Source organism: Pectinophora gossypiella, chromosome 29, assembly GCF_024362695.1.
Source record: "Pectinophora gossypiella chromosome 29, ilPecGoss1.1, whole genome shotgun sequence".
NCBI classification, from domain to species: domain Eukaryota; kingdom Metazoa; phylum Arthropoda; class Insecta; order Lepidoptera; family Gelechiidae; genus Pectinophora; species Pectinophora gossypiella.
Window position 1 is genome coordinate 1,453,700 of NC_065432.1, and position 26,054 is coordinate 1,479,753.

Sequence of the window (26,054 nt, forward strand, 5' to 3'; positions counted from 1 at the left end):
CTTTAGTGCAGAGATATATATTTTTGCTTTTGTCATTTTTGAGCATTTTTGTCATTTTTGTTTTTAAGCTTTTGAGTAATTTTTCAGTAGGTTCAAAACGTTCAAATCAAAGCTTAAATAAACGCTAAAAGTATTTTAATAACCGGTTTTTTAAATTTTAATGGAAATTAATAAAATTTTCAAATAAACGCAACATTTTTATTATCAATAAATTTATTACAATAAAAAATCTACTTTAGAAAAATATAAAAGTACGTACGCATTCCATAAAAAATATTTAAAAAAAAATCAGAACTGACAGGGCCGAACTTGGGTATAGCCAGTGTTGCCAACTTAGTGGATTTTCCACTAGATCTGGTGGTTTAGACATGTGGTTCGGCGAAAAAATATTAGTTTTAGTGGCTAGTGGATTTTTTAGTGGATTAGAGTCCTTACAGTTAGCGGTAAGTGACGAATTTAACCACTAACACAACCGAATATGGTTTATGAGTTACTTGAGCGAAAGAACCAATATAAAGTTTATTTATTAGTAATACATACAATAAGTTTCATATTGAGTAATAAGATCAAGATGCCTAAGCCACAGTACACCCAAAAATTTCGTGATTGTTGGTTACGTGACCCAGTTTTAAGGGATTGGTTGCAAATAGTCGAAAGCACTGGTGGTCCAGTTGCTAAGTGAAAATTATGTGGTATATTATTAAGGAATCATTATTAATAATAATTGAATAATTTACCCTGTCAATGGCCCCGATTCCTGCAGACATCTCTTAATTTTACTTTAAGTTATACCTGTCATTTTCTTATCCGCCGAAAAGGAAAGGGACGGATGATTGACAGCTCTTAATTTTAGGAAGAATGAGTAAATAAATGAATAACCCGGGCGAATTTTTAGACGGTTGTTTTAGATTTGTGCTTAAAATTGACGTGTGTTCCATAAATTTAATGCTTGTCGATTACCCGTCCCTTTCCTTTTCGGCGGATAAGAAAATGACAGATATAACTTAAAATAAAATTAGATGGTATTTACAGGAATTAGCACCTCTAGCACGTCTTTACCTACGACGCGGCGCTAAAGAGGGGGAAAAAACATCCCACGATCTGATTGCACTGATTCGGCTTTGGGTTGTCTAGCTAGTGATTCTATAGTCTCTGCTTACCCCGGTGGGAAATAGGCGTGAGTTTATGTATGTATGTATGTATTTTATCTAGTGAAATTCTGGTGGTTTGAAAGACCGCTCAGTTTTAATGGTTTCTGGTGGTTTGCACGGCCATTTGGTGGGCTGGTGAAAATAAAGTTGGCAACACTGGGTATAGCGCCCTGTCTACTAGATATACTAGAGTACATTATTTAAGCCACATTAAGCTATTAATACAAAAATTACAGCAATTTAAACGAATGCAAAAACAGTTAAGAAACGTCGGAAATATTATGTGTTTTTAAGTGTCGCTTTAAACTACTCCCATAGGCAAACATTTTGTTACATATTGAGCATGAAAAATTCTTATATTGATTATGAGACGTCATGTGATGTTTTAAGTGACTATTTCGTATAAATGATTTTTTACAAACAGTGCAAGAAAAAGGTTTGTTATCTGAATGAATCTTTAAATGACGTTTCAAATAGTAATCAGAAATAAATCGTTTATGACACATTGAACATAGGAAATCCTTTTTACTATTATGAATTAACATAATATGTCTTTTCAATGAACACTTGTCTCTGAATTTATTTGCACATATTGCGCAAGTAAATGTTTTGTTATTTGAATGTCTCTTTAGATGTTTTCTTAAGTTCCTAGCACTAGTAAATACTTTTTGACACACAGGGCACGGAAATTCATTTTGATTATGACAAGACAAATGTGCGTTTAATGTATACTTTTCAGAAAATGTTTCACCACAAATATTACAAGTAAAATGGTTTTCGATTGTATGGCGTTTTGTATGTTTTTTCAGACTACTGTTAGTATGGTAGCTTTTATTACACATCGAACATGAGAAATTCTTTTGATCAGTGTGTAACATAAGATGTTGGTTTAATTTATAATTGGACGATAATATTTTTTTACATATAGAACATTGGCGTTTCTTTTTGTCTGTGTGTATATCTGTCTTTGTTTGCAAAAAAATCTGTGCAAATAATGAATCTGGGTGACTTTTATCAAAACAGTTACTGCGAATGTCCATCAAGTTCTGGTTTTCAAATTTTAAAGGATATAAAGTGCGTGGTTGGTTGCCTGGATAAGTCGGAGTTTCTTGCGAGATCTTTTGCTGCAAATCAGATATTTGACTAGTTGCCCCGTGTTGATCTCGTAAATGTTTGACAAAAACGTCTACATCACTGTTATTAAAGTTACAAATATTACAACTGAAATATTTTTCGAGCTTTTGGCTGTGTGTTTGTAAGTGTTGAATCAGCGATGACTTTGAATCAAAGTGCTCGTTACACTCATTACAAATAACATTAGTTTTCTTAATTTTGTTATTTTTTGAGTCAAACTTCAAGGGTGATTTCGCCGCTTGTACTTCTTGAGTTGTGTTTTTTGACGGAACATCATTATTTTTAGTTATATCATGAGAATTTTCCAAAACATTGAGATCTTGTGGAAAATTATTTGCCAGTATTACAGTTTCTACAGATGAAGCAATATGTTCTATTTTTCCATGTTCTTCTTGCCCTGTTGTTTGAGCATCTATTAACAAAAACAAAATTGTTTCAAAAAATGATAACTGATAAATTGTAATCACAACAAGGGGCTGAAAAGGCCACTTATAAGCAATTCATCTAAAAAACAATATTGCAATTTGACATTTGCGCATATAAAAGTAAGTACGCAATGATAAGAAATGTCAAACAGCAATATTGCATTTTTAGATGAATTGCTGATGTGGCCTTTTTAACCCCCCCAGAAATGAAATACTTATTACCTTTCCGTGCAAATTTAACTGGTGAATTGTAATGTTTAAGATCTATTTGCAGGGCGCTAGCAAACTCAGCGCCGTAGAAGACCAATAGCTCAGTGTATCGTGGAATTATTTTTATAGTTCTGAAAATAAGGTATTAGAATGATGTAGCGAGTAGAGCGATTAGACATTAACAATAAGGCGCGGGCGCATTGCGGTGCACGGGGAGCAAGTATATACCCTATTTATCGTAGCATGATTAGAGTGACATATTTCTCGTCTCATTCGTTCTAAGCTGTATACTTTTAGTAAAAAAGATATTTGATTAGGATATTACCAGGCTAAACACCCGATTGATCTAAAGTTAAGCCGTTGGTCCCGGTTACTACTTACTCATGTAAGTATCATAAAGTGTTTTATTATTATTATTATTATTATTATCATTCCATGAACCGTAAGTGGATCAATAGGTATGAAATGAAATGAATTTTTATTGTAACTACTCTTTTACTGTAATTACTCTGACGTCAGTGCGTCTGGAGGGTGGTCATTAACCTCACAGCCCACACGAGATGAGAGAATGCAATGATTATAAAGATACCTGTAGTAGAGCTGTCCCCGGTACTGGAATGCGACGAGATTTTGCTCTAACCAGTGTCGCGAGCAGTTGACATACCGCATCCAGTTGGAATCATTTTCGTCGGCTGCGTCAACCACATGTGATGGACGATTGTTTTGGTTGTAGATCTGTAATTAAGCCTGTTTTGTATTTTCGCTAAAGCAGTTGGCTCGAACATTATAGACTATAGCTAACCTAGTTGACATGTGTGTGTGACAGCTTCGTGTTTGTACACAAATTGACTAGACACCAACTTTTGATGCACGTTTTCAATATGATATCTGCAGTAAATACTTCAAAATTGTGGCTTAACTTAAAGATAATGTATGGATGATTTCGCCAACTAACATTTCATAGGGTCAGAACTCAACACTAAAGGAATAAACGAAAAAATACAAAAACTTCAGAAGTAACGCCATCTGCTGACGCAACGTTACCTAGCTGACTCAAACACAACATCTTAAGTGTAGTTTTTACTAACACAGTTGTCTCGACCATTATAGACGGCGATACGGCTCACCTATCACGTTGGTCTGGTTAACAGAAAGCTCGGTGAGGTGTGGGTACTTAGTTCATCTTGCGATGCATGTACCTCTTGACTACCCCAATTGGGATGTAATGAGCTTATGCTATGTTTTTATTTTTGTGATTGTACATAAAAATGAAATGATTTGGTGAAGGTACATCACATTGAAACATAAAAATAACCAGTAGGTATGGTCACGCATGAGTACTAACATGTATAAATTTTGAAACCATGTCACATTAACTTTTTTGACAAATTAAACCGTAAGTCTCATTAAATGTACAATATGATAGTGCGACAGGGTTCTAAAGTAGGTACATGATATTGCTCAAGACCGTACAATAACATCGTACCTGCCAACAATATTTGGACTTGATTTCATTCGTATACTTCCCGCCATAAGGGCCGAACCGAACACCACGTGGCAACGTCAGGCTTGCAAAAACACCAATGCCAGCCCCTGAAGGACAATACAATACATAATACTTTATTGCACAATAGGTACACACATACAATAGGACACCGAAAAAAAACGAGACAAAAAAAACAAAAATAAGGACGCCTGTTGCGTTTGTCCTAATTTTTGCTTGTTTCTGTAATGTGACCTGGGGGGTTAAAATGGCCACATCAAAGCAATTCATCTAATATACGCTGTAGAGTATGTAATGTTAATGTATGTTACTATATTGCAATACACAACAGAGGAGCTCGGTGGTACAGCGGTAAACGCGCTCGGTCTGCGATTGTTGAAGTTAAGCAACTTTCGCAAAGGCCGGTCATAGGATGGGTACCACAAAAAAAAAAAGTTTTCATCTCGAGCTCCTCCGTGCTTCGGAAGGCACGTTAAGACGTTGGTCCCGGCTGCATTAGCAGTCGTTAATAACCATCAATCCGCACTGGGCCCGCGTGATGGTTTAAGGCCCGAACTCCCTATCCATCCATAAGGAAGGCCCGTGCCCCAGCAGTGGGGATGTTAACGGGCTGATGATGATGATGACACAACAGAAGCAAAAGAATATACAAACCTGGTATAGAGGACGGTGCTAGATACAAGAAGACATGTGGTATGGTTAGCGTAGCTCGCGGCATGTGAGTGGGGATACTGACAGGCACCTACATTTACAAAATTAAGTAAGAGTCATTATGATTGGAATACAACACATAAATTATGTAAAAGCGAAAAAAAACATATACACTAGACTGCGCTATTACATGAAAAACAATTGAAAAAGAAACAGAGGATAGACAAAACCTACAGCTACAAACCCCACATTCGTAATATTTGGGATAGGGTGGCAAGTTCTCAGAAAACATGTCGTGCAAGTATGCTATGAAAGGATAATACTACTTTCTCTAGGTTTACAAATATGTTTTCCTCTCCAATAATAATTACGGGCATGATTATGTATGTTAAACATGATGATGGGGAATCGTCTCCAACCGAAAACCAACCACCACCACTCCAGCCAGGCGCCACCCAGGGATGCCTAAAATCATTTTTGCATCCCTTGTCTCAGCGTGACGGGTTTCTGTCAGAACCAAAAGGGCAACTCGCCTGAGCCTCATTCGTTAGACTTGGGATCCATGAAATGTTATGTGGGACCTGTAGTGTCTTGATATTTCTATCCTTGTCTCGGGCGCATACGTCATCTCAATACAGAGCAAGACAAACAGTCAGTCAATGCAGGACGGTCCGCCTGTACAGAGTGATCGTGTGTTGGCGAGCCAAATCATGGCAGTATACAAAAGGTGTACTCTACAGGACCCCTCACTCTCCACCACAGGACTGGGGGCAGTACGCTGAGAAAAAAGGCTCAACAAACAAATAATGATGTGCTTACCTTATCATCCGGAATGACGAGTAGTGGGCCGTGTACAGAACAGTATTCGTACACATAGTCACCGCAAGGATCGCAAACTATTAAAAATATATTTATTTAATGATGTGTGCCGAACCAGATGTGCATATTTATGTAAGAATCTTAAAAATATAAAAAGTTACAATTTTTAGAGACTTGTTAAAATTACAATCCAAAGAAAGTTTGTGTGGCCCCCACCTTGATACGGCCCTGTATTTTTAGAGTTTAGTAGAAGTAGGTATATTATGATATTTTGTAAAGAGTTTTGTTACTTCATATTTTGCTGAATTTTAAAAATTATTAAAAATATATCAGAGAAAATCTAAAAAAATAAATAACTTACAAATGTATTCGTCTAAATCTGGCTCGTAATAACAAATTTGCGGCCTCCGCCGCAAATTAAATCTACTCATACTCTTTTGTAATATGATATCAATGAATTAATCGCACGAAATTTTTATACGCTATCAGCAAAGTTTTTATTTTACCGCCTTTTTCTGTTTTATGAAAAATATTTTTCATTTTGTATAGTTTGTCGGTAAGTTTCGGTTTTTAACTTTTTGTGAGCGACTCCTCTCTACGTATTAAAAATAAAAAACTAAATATGGCGGACGTATGCGATGCACTTGACATTGTTTATATTTTGCGATCGCAAAAATACTCAATATTTAATGAGAAAACTTGTTAAAATTTCTAATTGGATATCATTGTGAATAAATATCAAAATGCTCGTCCAATTCGTGTTAAATACTTAGCAGCTACGTGTTAAAATTTCTATGAATTTGCCTTAGGAGTAAAAACTTTGTTTTTTACGAGCTATTATGTGTTAAATACGATAAGAAAATGCGTTGTAGTGTGCCTAATTGTTCAAATGATACGAAACGAACAACTAAGAGCCATGGGATCACGTTTCACATGTAAGTATTTCAGTTTTCGTATCCTTCCTAAAGCTATGTTGTACCTATTTATTTTTTACTCTTTTCTACTCCTATCTGTTTCTGAGCATTATTAAAGTAAAGTAGCTACATACAGGGTGCTAGTGACACCGTAACGAATACTGAAGGTGATGATCCTGAGTTGATGTCAAGTCGAATTTCCTGTTGGAAAATTCAAGAAAATTTTAGGGTATTTAAAAAATATTTTCCGTTCCATGCTTTTGCGACGGAATATTCCACTTGATATCAACTCAGAATATTGGTCTGAAATTCTGAATCATCCCTCCAAAGTTTTCGTTATGATGTCACTAACACCCTGTATTTTTTGAAACACAGACTTTTCCTACAAGAGAAACAGTTATTCAGAATCAATATAGCAATTATTTAATTTAGACTTAAAAAATCCAGTCAAGTAGTTAATACCATTTGCTGCAATTGTACAATAAAAATAATGTAAAAAAAAATAAGAAATAAAAACCTTATAATGTTTGTTGTGTTTGTAATTCTTGTTTTTTTTCAAATCGAGATTATTTTTGTCATAGACAAACTAAGCTAAATGAGCTCTACACCTTGCCACTACTTGAAGGTCTAGATCACCTACAAACAATAAAAAAATATTATAAATCCTTCTTATTTTCTGCAGGTTTACTCTGGGTCTGAAGTTATTGACAACTTCCTACTTAAATTAGAAACTACATATAAAAAAGTTTTGTAAAGGTTTATTTGTAACAAAAAGAAGACATAACTTCAGACAGAGTAAACCTAAAGAAAATAGGAAGGATTTACAATATTTTTTATTGTTTGTAGGTTCTCTAGACCTTCAAGTAGTGGCAAAAAGGTGTAGAGCTCATTTAGTTTATGACAAAAATAATAAATTTCGATCACCGCTACACTTACGCCATCTATTGTTGCTGAGCGAGGTTCCCGACACACTTAAGTAATTTATTTTGCTTTTATCAATTTATTTGATGACTTTTATAAAATAATGTGAATGTAATTACTGTTTTTTTTAATCTTAAGAGTATTATTCTATAGTGCCAACTGTATTAATTGGATTCTGTTTATAATTAATAATAATAATATATACAGGGTGTTAGTGACACCGTAACAAATACTCAGGGGAATGATTCAGACCGCAATTCTGAGCTAATATCAAGTGGAATTTAACTTCACAAAATTAATGTTTTTTTTTTTAATTTTTTATAATTATTTTCAATTCCACTTGAAAAGAGAAAATTCCACTTGATATTAACTTAGAATAATGATCTGAATCATCCCTCACAGTATTCGTTACGATGTCACTAACACCCACTACGAGTGTCGGAAAATTCCTGTTTTTTTTTTTAATTATATTCAGTTCCATACTTTTGCGACGAAAAATTCCACTTGATGTTACTCAGGATCATGGTCTGAGTCATCCCTCAAAGTTTTCGTTACGATGTCACTAACACCCTGTATATTTTTTTAAAATTTAAATGCAGTCATTATTCTTTCTAACATCTTTTACTCTGCAATTATGGCAAATAAAGTCTCATCTCATCTTACCATAAATCCAGGTTCCCTAAGGAGCCGAACCTTCGCACGGCGTGGGTGGAAGCCCTGGGCCTGGTGGAGTGGGAGCCCAAGGACCGCAGCACCATCTGCTCCGAGCACTTCCGCAACGAAGACTTCTACCTCACCAAGTGTGGGCTGAGGAGGGTTAAGAACGGAGCTGTACCAGTCACAGTGCAGGTATGTTTAAAGATGATAGTTAAGTTACCTTCGGCCTCCGTGGTCCAGTGGATGAGCGTTAGGCTCACGATCCGGACGTCCCGGGTTCGAATCCTGGTGGGGAAATATCACAAAAATTACTGTGTGATCCCTAGTTTAGTTTAGTTTGATTTTTTTTGATTTTTAGTTAGAACATTACATAGCCTAGTAAGATGATCCATGCTTCGAAAGCCACGTTAAGCCGTTGGTCCCGGTTACTACTTACTGATGTAAGTAAGTATTCATTACATGAGCCATGTCAGGGGCCTTTGGCGGCTCAATAGTAACCCTGACACCATGAAATATGACCATTTCGCCACGACATACATAAACGTATATACATTTTTAATTATTGTATTTGACTTTGTACAGGACTCCACTGAAGATCTGGATGCGCCTGCAGCACTTAGGGTAAGTCAATGAAATTAAAAAAGGATAAACTTAAAAAAAAGACACTATATCAAAAACTTTGAGGGATAATCCAGACCATGATTCTGAGTTGATATCAAGTGGAATTTTCCGTCGTAAAAGTATGAATGATGCATGAATTTTTGATATTAACTCAGAAACACGGTCTGAATTATCCCCCTCAGTATTCGTTACGGTGTCGCTAACACCCTGTGTATACATAAACAGCCTACATAGTGTATATACACGTCCCACTGCTGGGCACAGGCCTCCCCTCAATCAACCGGAGGGGTATGGAGCATACTCCACCACGCTGCTCCACTGCGGTTTGGTGGAGTGTATATCTATATAATAATTATTTTTTTTAAGAAAAATTGTACCTTTTTTGGAATAAATAAAAAAAAAAAAGTTTTTCATGTTTTATCAGCGTAAGTAGTCGTGGTAGCCTACTTGCGCATACGCGTTGGAAGAACGCTTGACTCTCACTGTAAGGTCGCAGGTTCGAATCCAGCACGGGCAAAAAAGTATTATTTTCGAAATCGTTTTTCGAATTCATAAATAATTATCACGTGCTGAGCGGTGAAAGAAAACATCGTGATCACACACCTGAGAAATGCGTTTCGGAGGAATGTGACCTAACCTGTATTGGGCTGGTTTTCCCTTCGCGGGTTGGAAGGTCAGACAGGCAGACGCTTCTGTAAAAAACCGGACCTGTCAAATCTTCAGGTTAGGTGAGCGGGCCCTGTAAAAAACGGGGTAACGCGATATGATGTTTCTTTTTTAGCGTAGGTAATTTATGGATTTTATTTGAAATAAATAATGTAAAAATAAATTATCTCCAGGTGTGCAGGATATGTCTGACGATGGACGCGAGGATGTACCACATAAGAGAGTACAAGCTGGACCAGGTCTACCACCAGGTCACTGGTTTGTCGGTGAGTCTGGGTTTTATATTTTCCGGCCAAGTAGTTCAACTTCAACTTTATGGTTGTATGGCAACCGGTCGTCATAGAGTAGAGACAACCATTACTGCCAATGTCAAGTACAGGAACCACATTTGTCCATAGAGAATGTCCATATAAGTGCGTCCAAAGGTCGACAAAGGTATATAGTTAAAGCTAAGGATAACATAAGTTCACGGCTAGTTTCCAACTAGTCAAATCAGTTACTTTTTACTAAACGTCAAAACACTAAATTACTATGGAATTTGTATGAAAAGCACACTCATACGACGACGTCATAGCAAAACGTGATTTCTATCTCATGCTGATAATATCCTGCCTCTCTTTTCAGATATCAGATGATGACAAGTTACCACAGAAGCTGTGCTGGGAGTGTGCACACCGGCTGGTCACCTGCTCACGTCTCAAGGGCAGAGCGGCGCGGAGTCAGGGCTTGCTGATGGAGACACTGGTTATGTATGATTATGTAAGTATACCCCCGCAGTGGAGCAGCGTGGTGGAGTATGCTCCATACCCCCTCCGGTTGACTAAGGGGAGGCCTGTGCCCAGCAGTGGGACGTATACGAGTACAGGCTTTTAACAGGATGTTAATAACATCGTAACGAATACTGAGGGCGATGATTCAGCTCATTATTCTGAGTTAATATCAACTGAAATTTTCCATCGCAAAACTATAGAATTGAAAATAACTAAAAAAAGTCATGATTTTGCGACGGAAAATTCCACTTGATAGTAACTCAGAATCGTGGTCTGAATCTTCCGGCCAAGTAGTTAATGCCATCTGTGGCAAATCTACAATAAGTCACGCCAAAAAATCATCCCCCTCAGTATTCGTTACGATGCCACTAACACCCCATATGTTATGTGGTTATGTTATGTTATTTTTTTTTATTGATTTTACAATTCCTTCCACAGATAACAATAAGGGACATCAAATCGATCAACCGGGCACACAGCAACCTGAAAACAACCTTAGTGACTAAGTACTTTGACCCCAATGACTACGATATACACGTGAAGGACAACCAGGTGTTCGTCAAGACTGAATCATCACCGGTTGATGATGATGATGACATGAAGGAGGAGCTGGTGTTCGATGACGGAATTGGTGAAGACATTGTACCAATACCGCCTATTATGGAAGTAAGTATTTCTGTGAACCCCGGACACTTCATACAAAACACTTCATTTTACACAGACACTACACATTGACGTTATCGTATACGCGCCTCCGTGGTCGAGTGGTTGAGCGTTGGACTCACGATGGAGGCCCCTGGTTCGAAACCCGGTGGGGACATATCACAAAAATCACTTTGTGATCCGTAGTTTGGTTAGGACATTACAGGCAGATCACCTGATTGTCCGAAAGTAAGATGATCCGTGTTTCGGAAGGCACGTTAAGCCGTTGGTCCCGGTTACTACTTACTGATGTAAGTATGTAGTCGTTACATGAGCTACGTCAGGGGCCTTTGGCGGCTCAGTAATAACCCTGACACCAGAAGAAAAAGAAGATTGAACACGCGCATCTATGTGTATGTGTGTGACCGAGGGGGTGAGGTAAACCTAGCTCAGCCGCTGGTGGGGAGCGGAGAGTTGCCGGCCTCAGAATGCCGACTAGTTGGCTAAAACTAATTGCTAACTAATCTTTAATTGTTAAGTATCGAGTTTGACTGTTACTTCAAATTCAAATTCAAAATATTTATTTCGGAAACAAAACAACCAAAAACAAAAAGGCTTAAGCCTTTTGTTACTAACTAAATATGGACTTGTATTAGTAACAGATTCGAAAGACGATAAAACATAAAAATAAAACACATGAGGCCGGCCCGAATCACCGAAGCCGCGGGCAGCTATGTGACAGCGTGCAATCGCACCCAGCGGTTCAGCAGCGGCGAGTCGTACTGGTCCACCAATGCACTAAAAACTACTACTTCAAATTCAAAATTCAAAAATATTTATTTTTCAAAATTGGCTTACAAAGTTAGCGCTTTTTGAAAAATTAAATTACATATTATGTAACTAGCTGTAAAACTACTACCACATCGGAATCTGTAACGCTGAGGGAAAGACGTCGCCAGGAAACCTCCCAGCACAGGGCCCTAGTCCTACTGTTTCATGTTTTCCTTTCTCTTTTTTTTTAAATCCAGTTTGTATACGTAATTTCTTCTCAGGTGGAAATAAAGGACGAACAATCAGGGGAAATATTTTTCGAAGAATTCCCGGACAATTTCGAATCGGACGATGATAAGAAATTGAGTGAGGTGATAACGGAAAGGAGGGATAAAACCGAGAAAAGGGAGAAGAAGATGAAGAAGAAAAAGTTGAAGATGGAAAAGGTCGAGAAGAAAGTGAAGACGGTGAAGAAACGAGAGGCGAGAGGCGTGGGGAAGAAAGACGAGGAAGATGAGGATCCTTCCACTACTATGGATAAGTAAGTGGAGTTTCCCGTCCTTATAACACAAATAAAAACATTACGTAACACGTAATGTTACGTATTACGTAACATTAAGTTTTCATCTCGAACTCCTCCGTGCTTCGGAAGGCACGTTAAGCCGTTGGTCCCGGCTGCATTAGCAGTCGTTAATAACCACCAATCCGCACTGGGCCCGCGTGGTGGTTTAAGGCCCGATCTCCCTATCCATCCATAGGGAAGGCCCGTGCCCCAGCAGTGGGGACGTTAATGGGCTGGTGATGATGATGATGATGAAAAACATTACATAACCACACTAGTAAAGAAGTTCCTCATTCATTAAAGATTTTTTTTTCTGATAAGCTGAACGAATATTAAGTATTAGTATTAGACTACTCGTATAATTCTATTAAAAGTATTATTGACGAACTACCAATAATAAAAACGGTTCTCGTGCAGACATAAATATAATATATTTTTACAAGAAGACAAAAAAGAATAAAAGTCATTATCAAAATCAAAGACAATCCAAAGAATGAAAAACTATATAAAAGAGGTAAAACTCTATAAAAAGATGTGCTATCTTGCACAAGTAGATAGATAGATAGATAGATAAAATACTAAGTATATTTATTTCTTGATATAATGTTAATAATGGTGCTAATTCCTGTAAATACCATCTAATTTTATTTTAAGTTATATCTGTCATTTTCTTATCCGCCGAAAAGGAAAGGGACGGGTAATCGACAAGCATAAAATTTATGGAACACACGTCAATTTTAAGCACAAATCTAAACCAACCGTCTAAAAATTTTACATCCGTCAATAACCCGACACAGTTAAATAGACAGCACGTCAAACGGATTGTATACCAGCGACGTACCTTTTGATTCGCCCGGGTTTTTCATTCATTTACTCATTCTTCCTAAAATTAAGAGCTGTGAATCATCCGTCCCTTTCCTTTTCGACGGATATGAAAATGACGGATATAACTTAAAATAAAATTAGGCGGCGTCTGCAGGAATCGGAGCCAATACTTATATAATTTATACTAGAATATATACCTATAAAGGCCCTGATTCCTGCAGACACCTCCTAATTTTATTTTAAGTTATACCCGTCATTTTCTTATCCGTCGAAAAGGAAACGGACGGATGATTGTCAACAAGTTAATTTTAAAACGAATGAATAACCCGGGCGAATAAAATAGGCATCTCGCTGGTATGCAATCCGTTTGACGTTCTGTCTACTTAATTCTGTCGGGTAAAATTCGATGTAGATTTTTTAGGCGGTTGTTTTAGATTGCTTAAAATTGACGTGTGTTCCATAAATTTTATGCTTATCGATTACCTGTCCCTTTCCTTTTCGGCGGATAAGAAAATGACAGGTATAACATAAAATAAAATTAGATGGCGTTTGCAGGAAGTAGCACCAGTATGTTACATAAATTGTTAAATAGATAATTGTTTATAGCTTATTTTATTTTATTTATTTATTTATTTATAAAGTACAACCACATCACATATATTAAAACATTTTACATTTATAAGGTTACGGTATTGTGACTAATATATATGACAATTACGGCGTACATAACTTATACAAGTATTTAAAATAAAGCAAAATTAAAATTACACATCAAACTTAAAAATTAGAAATTAGAAAGATATAAAGTATAGAGTAAATATATTTATTTATTTATTTATTAGCCATAAATTCAGATACAATATTTTTATTTTTATACACATTCCATTATTCGGCGGTAACGTTTAGGTCTGTATCTGTGTGCCCATTGGCAAAGGCCTCCCCCAATCTATTCCACTCCTCTTTGCATTTAGCCGTTCTAGTCCAGGTTCTTCCGGCCACTCTGACGAGAGTAAATATAAGTAAGTAATTAATATTGTATGAATGTAAATATTGACCACTTAATAAATGTTATGCTCAAATGTTATGGGCGTTGCCAACCAGAGCTTGTCAGTGGTTTTTGTACCGGTATGTTGGTATAAGTGATTCTGGCAGTGCAAGCGAAAATTGACCTAGACAATCCCGTTCGCAGGTACAAAAATTCGGACGTGAGGCGTCGAAAAACTCAAGATGGGCTCGACGAGTCGTTATTCACGATTACAACACTCAGCTACGAAGAACAGATATCGGAGATTGAGAAGCGGCAAGAGTCCACCAACTACCGCACCGCGCCGTTCAAGTGCGGCGTGTGCTACCGTGGTTTCATGATACGAGACCGCTACGACGCGCACACGCAGAGACACAGCGAGGTTGTTCTACAACATTCTGACACATTATAATAACATGTTGACACATTATTAACATATTGACACATAATTAACACGTTATTAACACGTTGGCACGTTATTAATACGTTGACACGTTATTAACACGTTGACACATTATTAGCATATTGACACATTATTATCACATTCACACATTATTGACACGTTGACACGTTCTTAACACGTTGACACATTATTGACACGTTGACACATTATTAACACGTTGACACATTATTGACACGTTGAGACATTATTAACACGTTGACACATTATTAACACATTCACACATTATTGACACGTTGACACATTATTGACACGTTGACACATTATTAACACGTTGACACATTATTGACACGTTGAGACATTATTAACACGTTGACACATTATTAACACATTCACACATTATTGACACGTTGACACATTATTGACACGTTGACACATTATTAACACATTCACACATTATTAACACGTTGACACATTATTAACACGTTGACACGTTATTAACACGTTGACACATTATTAACACATTCACACATTATTAACACGTTGACACATTATTAACACGTTGACACGTTATTAACACGTTGACACATTATTAACACATTCACACATTATTAACACGTTGACACATTATTAACACGTTGACACGTTATTAACACGTTGACACATTATTAACACATTCACACATTATTGACACGTTGACACATTATTAACACATTCACACATTATTGACACGTTGACACATTATTAACACATTCACACATTATTAACACGTTGACACATTATTAACACATTCACACATTATTAACACGTTGACACGTTCTTAACACGTTGACACATTTAAGAATGTGTTAAGACACGTTGACACATTGTTAACATATTGACATATTAGTAACACATTCACACATTATTGACACGTTGACATATTAGTAACACGTTGACACATTATTAACACGTGGACACATTGTTAACACGTTGGCACAGTTTTAGTCTGTGTTTTGTAATAACAATGTTTAAGTATTGAAAGTGTCAATAGCAATGTGTGTACCCACAGGCGAGTGGTGCGTACGAGTGTTTCATCTGCAAGACGCGTCTGAAGACGGGCCGCGCGCTGAGGAAGCACCTCACAGCGCAACACACGGAAAAATTCAGCTGCAAAGGGTGCCCGTTCGTTACTAGGAATAGGTGAGATTTAAACACCCTATATACGTCCCACTGCCGGGCACAAGCCTCCCCTTAATAAACCGAAAGGGGTATGGAGCATACTCTACCACGCTGCGCTACTGCGGGTACCCTCTGAAGCACGGAATCATCTTATTTTTTGGACAATCAGGCGATTCAAGTCCACAAAGTCCTTACCAAACAAAAAACAGTCTCACAAAGTGATTTCGACAATGTCCCCATCGGGAATCGCACCCGGATCTCCGAACATTAACGTGTTTTTTCGACGACTATTATGCTCTTGTGAGTGTGTTTGGTTTTGTGTTAATTTTGGCGTAAACTTTCGCATGGACAGGAGGAGGACGCAGTGGTGTAATGGTTAACACGCTCGTCCCGGCTTGACAAGAGTGTGGGTGCAAGTCCCGTCCGATTTGATGTAATCAAATCAAATATCCTTTGTTCCTTTGTTGAAGTTTTCATCTCGAGCTCCTCCGTGCTTCGGAAGGCACGTTAAGCCGTTGGTCCCGGCTGCATTAGCAGTCGTTAATAACCACCAATCCGCACTGGGCCCGCGTGATGGTTTAAGGCCCGATCTCCCTATCCATCCATAGGGAAGGCCCGTGCCCCAGCAGTGGGGACGTTAATGGGCTGATGATGATCCTTTGTTGCACACAAAGAAGACATACAAACATTTAGCGACAGCATAAATGGGCGGCCTTGTTGCTCAAGTAGGAATCAGCCATAGAAAAGCTTGTAAAGATTTTCTTTTTGTTGTCAGGGGTGTGGCTCGGGAGCATGAGAAGTGGCACGCTGGAACCAAGTACCAGTGTCCGCACTGCCCGAGTGAGTTCGAGTGAGTATTATAGGTAAAAAAAAATGAAACAAAGAAAAAAAACAATTAAAACAATCGAAACACAATAAAAACAGAAAAAAAAATCAATTTAAACACTTATAATACACTTATAATAAGCCTTTAGTGTTTATATAATCGATATGTGAACTTTTTTGGTTAACTGCGGCACCCATTTCCAACTAAATATTAATTTATCACAAAAGTATGGAACGAAAAATACTAAAATTTCTATGAATTTTCCTATAGCCCACTTGATATCAATTCAGAATCATGGTCGGAGTCATCCCTTTAGTATTCGTTACGATGTCATTAACACCCGATCTACTTGTATGACTTTCAACGTATAATATTATACTGGGTGTAAGTGACATCGTAACGAATACTGAGTGGGATGATTCAGCTCATTACTCTGAGTTAGTATCAAGTCGAATTTTCCATCGCAAAAGTATAGAATTGAAAATAATAAAAAAAACCCTCAGTATTTGTTACGATGTCACTAACACCCTGTATTATTATGTATAGTAAATCGTCGTAGCCAGATCATAGAATTCATCAATTCATGATGTGCTCGATCATTTATATCATACCATAGTTAAGTTTATTTATTTATTTATTACTATTAGCTAAAAACATCATCATTACAGGTTTCATTTAACCTAATGCGATAATGATAGCGATATTAGAAAGAAAGAACAATTATCATAAAAAACAATCACAACAACAACAATCAATCACAACAATCTTACTTGCGACATAGTAGTTCAAACGCTACTCTCTGGAACTCAGTCAATGAGCATGTGAACAGATCTAGATTATGTGATATTTCATTTAGTATTTCAATGGCCCTTGTTAATGAACTAAACTTAAGCATGTTAGTTAGTGTTACCTTAAACAAATCTGCTCTAGGGCCCCGTCGAAGTCTGCTGCTCGGTACCACTATCTTTAATACATACATACATACATACATAAACTCACGCCCGTAATCCCTAATGGGGTGGGCAGAGCCACAAGTAATCAAAGACAACTTGCAGCCACTGTTGATACGAAGTCCAAAGATGGATATGATGAACCTTATGGTGATAAGGGATCAGCCTATCGCCCATAACATTAGTCCATCATGTTAGAGGACACAATCCCTCTGTCGGTTTTTACGACATGCCCGGGAAGAGAAGCAGCTGAACGTGTTCTATGTTTTTTATATGCTCCCAGAACAGCATAGAAGCAACTATCTTTAATGATTCTAACATGGTGATATTAGTGAGTTTTCCTCGAAAGACTTTAAACACGTACTTCCCCAGAGCAACATCCCGTCGTACCTCTAATTTATAGTAACCTACCATACCCATTACAAATAATGTAGGATACATGAGAGGAAAGTACGGGTATACTCCAAACTCCCTTAAATATAAGTACCTCAGAAATTTATTTTGTAATGTTATATCATATAATTATTATTACCATAATTATCATATCATTACATATCATGTCATATCATTACCTTAGTTAAGTTTACATAATTTGTGTTACCTTTGTGAAGGGAAAATAAAGATTTATTTTATTTTAATTTATTTATGGCATACATAACTAGTTACAGTCGTGAAATTAGATATCTAATTAAGTGTAAATTAAGTGTAGTCTAATTAGACTATAACATTAAACCATGCATGCACATTCAGCCACTTATGTTATAATTATGATAAACATAGGGGGTAGGTTGCTGAACATATCAAAAAGAAGCTCAAACCTAAAACTAGTAATGACGATTTTACTTCGAAGCGAGAACCAAATCGCACATTCAACAATAGTCAGGCAGATGAGAAAGACTAAAGAATGAAGACTGAAGATTTCATTTATTTATTATTTCATGAAATGGTCATATTTCATTTTCGCGTCCAGCCTGTCGGCCAGGTGTACTAAGCCTTGTTATCATTGCAGCAAGCTGACGACGTACATGGGACACATTCGCATAAAGCACGTGTCAGACTTCGTGTGCGAACTGTGCGGGTACACGTTCGTCAGCAAGAAGGGCATCGACGTCCACAAGAAGAAGAAACATCGGCTGGACGATAAGATGGTAACATAATTATTAAATAACTTTTAATGTATCACATCACTAATTTAAGAGACGCTCTTGTCTGTGTACATTAACAGCCTGTATACGTCCCACTGCTGGGCATAGGCTCCAGGGCAGAGGTCCGGGTTCTGACTTTTCCCTCCTTGAGCGCTTATAAGCGGACTTTACTCAGAGAATGTTCTTATTGTCACCCTTATACCATGTATTGCCAACGACACCACAAAACCGCACCACTGTGGTGTCGTTTACAATTTTTTTAGGTAGCCACGCCACAAAAGCGAAGTTCTAATACAAAACTTATGAATGAATTTAACGATATTACTTATCAACAGCCTCCGTGGTCTAGTGGTTAGAGCGTTAGGCTCACGATCTGGAGGTCCGGGTTCGATTGCCGATGGGGACATTGTCAAAATCACTTTGTGAGACTGTCCTTTGTTTGGTAAGGACTTTTCAGGCTTGAATCACCTGATTGTCCGAAAAGTAAGTTGATTCCGTGCTTCGGAGGGCACGTTAAGCCGTTGGTCCCGGCTATTAGCCGTAAAAAAACACCTCCACCAACCCGCAGTGGAGCAGCGTGGTGGAATATGCTCCATGCCCTCTCCGGTTGATTGAGGGGAGGCCTGTGCCCAGCAGTGGGACGTATATAGGCTATTTATGTTATGTAACTGATTTGACTAGTAGGAAACCAGCGTATATATCACGAATTTTAGCTGAACAGTATTGTCACAATTTGAGAACACTCAACAGAGCTGCCATCTACATTTGTGCTTCTAGTTTTTTATATTCATTGTGATTTTATTTGTGTATGCAGCAGGTGCCAATAGACGGTCCATACTGCGAGGTATGCGACGTGCGGTTCATATCGGAGGAGGCGCACTCGAGGCACCTCAAGCTGTCCTCCAGGCACAGCAGCGACAATGACCCGTGAGCAGCATTTTATTTTTTAAATTTCGTAAACTTACGGCCGGTAATATGAATGAAAATCAGTATTCGAAATGTATATAGGGTATTAGTGATATAATATCAAGTGGAATTTTTCGTCGCAAAATTCATGTATATTTTATGTTTTTTTTTTTTATTATTTTCAATTCTTTACTTTTGCGATGGAAAATTCCACTTGATATTAACTCAGAATAATGAGCTGAATCATCTACCTCAGTATTTGTTACGATGTCACTATCACCCTATCTACTTGTATGTACTTGTATGGGGTGTAAGTGACATCGTAACAAATACTGAGGGGGATGATTCAGCTCATTATTCTGAGTTGATATCAAGTGGGTATTGCTATAGGAAACAATATGGAAATTTAGTATTTTTTGTTCCATAAAACAACCGACTGAAAATTTGACATCGGCCAATAACCCGACAGAGTTAAGTAGACAGCACGTCAAATGGATTACATACCAGCGAGATGTCTATTTTATTCGCCCGGGTTATTCATTCGTTTTAAAATTAACTTGTTGACAATCATCCGTCCCTTTCCTTTTCGGCGGATAAGAAAATAACAGGTATAACTTAAAGTAAAATTAGGAGGTGTCTGCAGGAATCGGGGCCATTGCCTATCTGACCCGCTGAATCCGCCAGTATTCGCTATTAGCGTGAACCGCCTCCGCCGAGTTATCTTGTATTTGTATTTTTTTCCATTCGCAGTAACCGTATAAGAAACGACTCGCAAAGCATGAACGCAGAGAAGAATGGGCGCGTAATGCGCAAGATAGAGAGGAGACCCGTCATACACCCGAGAGACCCCACACAGAGAGACCCCAGCCGGCCCGAGCCCTCCGGCCCTGTCACCTGCGAACAGGTAGGTTGTACCGGCCAAGTGATAAACGCCGGCGTAGTAGTTTAACTAGTACAATACACGAACGAGCGTATGATGCGCAAGATAGAGAGGAGACCCGTGATACACCCAACAGACCCCCCACATGGAGACCCCAGCCGGCCCGAGCCCTCCGGCCCTGTCACAGGTCTTCTTCTATCGTGCGGGTTGTGAGGTGGAGTACCAACCCCATCAGCCCTGGTGTCTGGGTTACTATTGAGCCGTCAAAGGCCCTGATGTAACGACTACTAACTTACATCAGTAAGTAGTAACCGGGACCAACAGCTTAACGTGCCTTCCGAAGCACGGATCATCTTACTTTCGGACAATCAGGTGATCAGCCTGTAATGTCCAACCAAACTAGGGGTCACAAAGTGATTTTTGTGATATGTCTCCACCGGGATTCGAACTCGGCCCAATGCTCAACCACTGGACCACGGAAGAAAGAAAGAAAGAAACGTTTATTATAAAGGGACACCACAGTAACAAATACAAAACAAATATATAATTTAAAACACGGAGTAACACACAACTTACAATCAAACAAAACACATTATAAAAACAACATACACGAGAAATACAAATAATTGAGTGTATGAACTGGTCAACGATGGTGGTGGTCAACGAAGCCGTTGCGAACAGGTAGGTTATACCGAGAGACCCCACACAGAGACCCCCCACAATTTAATTTATATTTTATTTGACAGTGCGGCATCCAACTGCGCGATCTCCGTCTATACGCGCAGCACTTCCGTCGAGCGCACCCGGACAAGAATCGAACCAAATACCCCGCCATGAAGACGCCTTGTATGTGCGAGCAGTGCGGTCGGATATTCCAGGTAACAAAAACTAACATTACATCACCACACCCCGGTCACTTCATACAAAACACCTCGTTTTACACAGACACTACACATTGACGTTATCGTACACGCGCATCTGTGTGTGTGTTACGTCTGACGCCATACAATTCAAGTCTAAACTATAATTAAAGCACATAATTAAACAAAACAATGTATAAGTCTAAACTATGTTCGAGGGGGGTGAGGTAAACCTAGTTAAGCCGTTGGTGGGGAGCGGACAGTAAGCTATTTTCCAACTAATCAGTTACTTTACTAAATGTCAACACACCATCTAATTTTATTTGAAGTTATACCTGTCATTTTCCTATGCACTGAAATGGGAAAGGACGGGCAATCGACAGGCATAAAATATATATGGAACACACGTAAATTTTAGGTAGAAATTTAAAAAACCTAAAACTTTTTCATGACAATTCCCCCACTGACCCGCCCGTGGCAGGAATCGGGGCCAATGTCCATGTTCCATAAAAAATGCTATGAAATTCGACCTTCATAATTTTCTCTTTTTCAGAGCATGGCCCTTCTCAAAGACCACATGTGGGTGCATACGGGCGAGAAGCGGTTCAAATGCGATCGTTGCTCCAAGTCGTTCACCCAGAAGACCAACCTGGTGTTCCACATGAGGGTGCACAGCAACGCGCGCCCCACCTACGAGTGTCCGCTGTGCGGGAAGCACTTCGCCTTCTTCAACAACCGCAGGAGGCATATGTTTGTGAGTTTTGTTTTTAAATCACTTACACATATTTGAAATTAAAATGTTTTATAATATAAATAGCCTATATACGTCCCACTGCTGGGCACAGGCCTCCCCTCAACCGGTGGTGGTATGGAGCATACTCCACCACGCTGCTCCAATGCGGGTTGGTGGAGGTATTTTTACAGCTAATAGCCGGGACCAACGGCTTAACGTGCCCTCCGAAACGCGAAATCAACTTATTTAAAGGACAGTCTCACTAAGTGATTTCGACAATGTCTCCATCGGGTATCCAACCCGGACCTCCAGATCGTGAGCCTAACGCTCTAACCACTAGACCACAGAGGCTGTTACGGAAATTGTATTAAGTTTACGATTATATTTAAAATGTTTATAATTCGTGTGTTTGAATGTAATTAGAAGACTGTTGCTTTATTTTTATAAATAATTTCATTTTTTCCTAAGCATTGCACCCGAGCGAAGCCGGGGCGGGTCGCTAGTTAGTAATAAAACGAACATTTATATAGGAAGTTGTCAACTTCAGACCCAGAGTAAACATGAAGAAAATAGGAAGGATTTATATATTATTAAAAAAATAACCTGTTTCAGATCCACACAGGCCTGAAGCCCTTCAAATGCGACACCTGCGGGAAGTGCTTCACGACGTCAGGCGAGCAGCGCGCCCACGTGGAACATGTACACATGAAGAAGCCCTGGCCGAAGAGGGTGAGGCAGCGGCCGCAGGACTGGGCCAACAAGATGCCGCCCTGCGAGGACTAGCTGTACTAACTTGGTAGGGTCGATATTCGTAAGGTCTGTGGGATCACTAAGGTCTGTGGGATCACTAAGGTCTGTGGGATCACTAAGGTCTGTGGGATCACTAAGGTCTGTGGGATCACTAAGGTCTGTGGGATCACTAAGGTTAGTGGGATCACTAAGGTCAGTGGGATGACTAAGGTCTGTGGGATGACTAAGGTTAGTGGGATCACTAAGGTTAGTGGGATCACTAAGGTTAGTGGGATCACTAAGGTTAGTGGGATGACTAAGGTCAGTGGGATCACTAAGGCCGTGATTTTCGTGGTCAATGGGGTCTGAGGTCAGCAATACCGCTAAAAGTGATCCTGCGAGAACTAGGTGCACTAACTTGGTATGGTCAAGGTTGGTAAGGTCAGCGCGCTTTTATAACAGGACCTAATCGATACGAAACAAACGAGATTTTAATAGGCCTTCTGATGTAAAAGTTATTGTAGGTAGATAGTACTCGAAAGGTAGGTTATAGGAAAATGGATCTCAGAATTGGGTAGTTTCCTGGATCAAAGATAAATTATGTAATTCTGATTACTAAATAAAGACAGATCTGTGACAAAAATCGTTTTCTTTTTGTCTATATAACTTATTTATGAATTTAAATAAAGAAAAATAAATAAATAAATAATAATAATAAGCGCGATATTTTGTCACGTTTTTCTATGAAGTCACAGGTTTTTTCATACAAATTCCATAGTGATTTAGTGTTGTTGACGTTCAGTAAAAAGTAACTGATTTGACTTGTTGGAAACTACCATGTTACTAGATGTAGCTACTGGATTAAAATAGAGATTACAAATTCTAATGTGTGGTTGTAGTACGAGTGATTTTTGTATGAGTGAGTTTTGGCGGCAATGTTGTTTTTTTTTTATCGAATGCGTTTGCTTTTGACGCCGTGGTAGCCCAGTTGGTAGAACGCTTTCCTCTCACTTTGAGGTCGCGGGTTCGAATCCAGCACAGGCCTGAACCAAAGATTGTCGAATTCATAATTGGATCATATATGATTATCACGTTCTCAGCGGTGAAGGAAAACATCGTGAGGAAACCCACATTCCCCAGATGCATTTTCGGAGGTATGTGACCTAACCTGTATTGGGCTGGTTTTCCCTTCGCGGGTTGGAAGGTCAGACAGGCAGTCGCTTCTGTAAAAAACCGGACCTGTCAAATGTTCAGGTTAGGTAAGCGGACCCTGTGGAAAACGGGATAATGCTAGGGGGCTGGGTTTGCTCTTGACGCCATTCCGCCTCTGATAAGCCTGAATGAGGTGAATGTGGACGGTGTAACGAGCTAGTGTTTAACGAAGGTATGAGTCCGCGCCACGGAAGAAAGCCTAGGTATGGAATAAGGAATAATACTATGTATGGACCGGCATCTCTGCGCTCCCCACCAGCGTCTGAGCTAGGCTTACCTCACCCACACTCTTTCTCCTCACTTTCTCTTCTCACTTTAGTCTCCAATAGTATAGCGTCAGACGTCAGACACACGAATCCGCGTGTACGATAACGTCATTGGCCCCGATTCCTGCCAAGAGGAATGATAATTTTAAAAGGAATTAAATAGCAACCCGGGCGAATCAAATAGGCATCTCGCTGGTATGTTTAGTTTGACTAGTGATGTCAACTTATACTGTCGGGTTACCAATGTAAAGTTTGGCGAGGGTTGTTTAAGATTTCGGCCTAAAATAACTTTACTTATAAATTTTATATGCCTGTCGATTGCCCGTCCCTTTTCTTTTCGGCGGATAAAAAAATGACAGAAGTCAATTATCATGACTTCATCCATGGCGCGGACTCCACCTTACAGACACCCCGCTAGCCACAAGTTGATGGTGGAACTAGGAATCGACGATCAAACGGTTCTGGTTGTGTATATGCGTCGCGCTGTGTAAACTTCGTTAGCGCGTTTTAGGACTCGATAAGCGCCATCTATGATGAATGTGCGGAACTAGTAGATCCGCCACGGAGTCTCATAGAAAATTTCATTTATAAGGATTGATAAGCGAAGGAGCATAATATTTGAAAGCTCATTTACCCAATGTATGAAAAGAAAAATAGAAGGTGTTCCATTTTGTTATAGGAAAATAAAGGTAGTTATGATTTTAAAGTACAATAAGCTGCAAAAGTCCAGTTTTTTTGCAAAGTAATAAATTAACTGCTTGCACTTAAGACCTCTGGTTACATGTCGTTTCTGTAATAGACCAAAAACACCTACAACAACATAAATTTTATAATTAAGACAACTAATGGTTCATAATTTCGCCACTGTTTACAAATAATTCGCTGGGGTCAGTGACTGAACTTTTTACTCTTTGATTGTACATTTGACTGAATTTTGATATTTCAAGGGTAGTGCTTTTTGTTTTCCAAAACATTTTGTAAATACATGTAACACGATTAAAATGACATAATCTATCTTTCGTCTCTTTCATTAGTAGACTTATCTGCCTCGTTTGCACTAGGCGGTATACAGATTAGCACGAAAGAGACAAGAGATACAATGCGTATCTGTTCTGGGGGTCTAAAAGCAATTTATCTAAAAAAACAACAAATCAAGAAAAATATTAAATAGGTATGCTATTGATAATTGTAGACATTACTCTTTTCGACATAGACTTATAGTAGATTTGACGCATGGTATTAACTACTTGGCCGGACAAATGGGGAGTGCTGAGGGCTTAGGCACACTTGGGCAAATAGCATATATACTAATAGTTTTTTTAGATAAATTGCTTCATTGTGGCCGCATTATAGACGGCGTTTAACGTAACGTAACATAACATTTAACGTAATAATTACCTATTTTTCTTATTGCTCGGGTACATAATTATTCAAAAATATAATAGACAAAGATAAAAGATGCATATGTCCGTCATCCTTGAAATTAGAAGGTTAAATAAAGGCAATACTGCACAGCGCCATCTGTATTGTTTTGGGGAACGAAGCCTGGAAAGTACCTTATTGTATGAGATTTTTTTAACATCGACATTAAAAAGTAATTAATTAGCAATAATAAATATTCAGTTCGAATCAGTGATCTGTAAATATCTTAAAATTAATTTAGTTGAAAAGTATTATTATAATAGTAATGAAGTTAATTTATTGATAGATGTAAGTTTG

General features: G+C 38.5%; 2 protein-coding genes and 1 long non-coding RNA gene across 7 annotated transcripts in view; 2 read left to right on the top strand and 1 right to left on the bottom strand.

Annotated features, from left to right (window-relative positions):
- Positions 1 to 25,117, top strand: part of LOC126379660 (uncharacterized) — a 47,223-nt gene extending 22,106 nt beyond the window's left edge. Inside the window, exon 2 of the long non-coding RNA XR_007568374.1 lies at positions 24,012 to 25,117. This is a non-coding gene — a long non-coding RNA (uncharacterized LOC126379660). The remainder of the gene's footprint in view (positions 1 to 24,011) is intronic.
- Positions 262 to 6,546, bottom strand: LOC126379437 (zinc finger protein 883-like). Its single transcript, XM_050028192.1, has 7 exons — positions 6,256 to 6,546; positions 5,895 to 5,971; positions 5,079 to 5,166; positions 4,407 to 4,513; positions 3,510 to 3,655; positions 2,933 to 3,051; positions 262 to 2,697 (listed from the first exon to the last, which is right to left on the bottom strand). Exons 1-7 carry the CDS (start codon positions 6,323 to 6,325, stop codon positions 1,412 to 1,414), a joined length of 1,893 nt encoding a protein of 630 aa, XP_049884149.1. The 5' UTR covers positions 6,326 to 6,546; the 3' UTR covers positions 262 to 1,411.
- Positions 6,527 to 25,117, top strand: LOC126379404 (zinc finger protein 28-like). Of its 5 annotated transcripts, none has more exons than XR_007568324.1 (17): positions 6,527 to 6,829; positions 8,404 to 8,578; positions 8,969 to 9,007; positions 9,847 to 9,939; positions 10,298 to 10,432; positions 10,882 to 11,109; positions 12,138 to 12,397; positions 14,433 to 14,649; positions 15,719 to 15,849; positions 16,604 to 16,678; positions 18,614 to 18,752; positions 19,564 to 19,676; positions 20,406 to 20,559; positions 21,282 to 21,413; positions 21,949 to 22,149; positions 22,741 to 23,088; positions 23,179 to 25,117. XR_007568324.1 is itself a non-coding variant. In XM_050028145.1 (16 exons), exons 1-16 carry the CDS (start codon positions 6,756 to 6,758, stop codon positions 22,909 to 22,911), a joined length of 2,337 nt encoding a protein of 778 aa, XP_049884102.1. In that variant the 5' UTR covers positions 6,527 to 6,755; the 3' UTR covers positions 22,912 to 25,117. The 5 variants fall into 5 exon arrangements, 1 of the variants encoding a protein (XP_049884102.1); XR_007568325.1 differs by having other exon boundaries at positions 22,741 to 23,070; positions 23,107 to 25,117; XR_007568326.1 differs by having other exon boundaries at positions 22,741 to 23,070; positions 23,197 to 25,117.
- Positions 25,118 to 26,054: the final 937 nt, after the last annotated feature.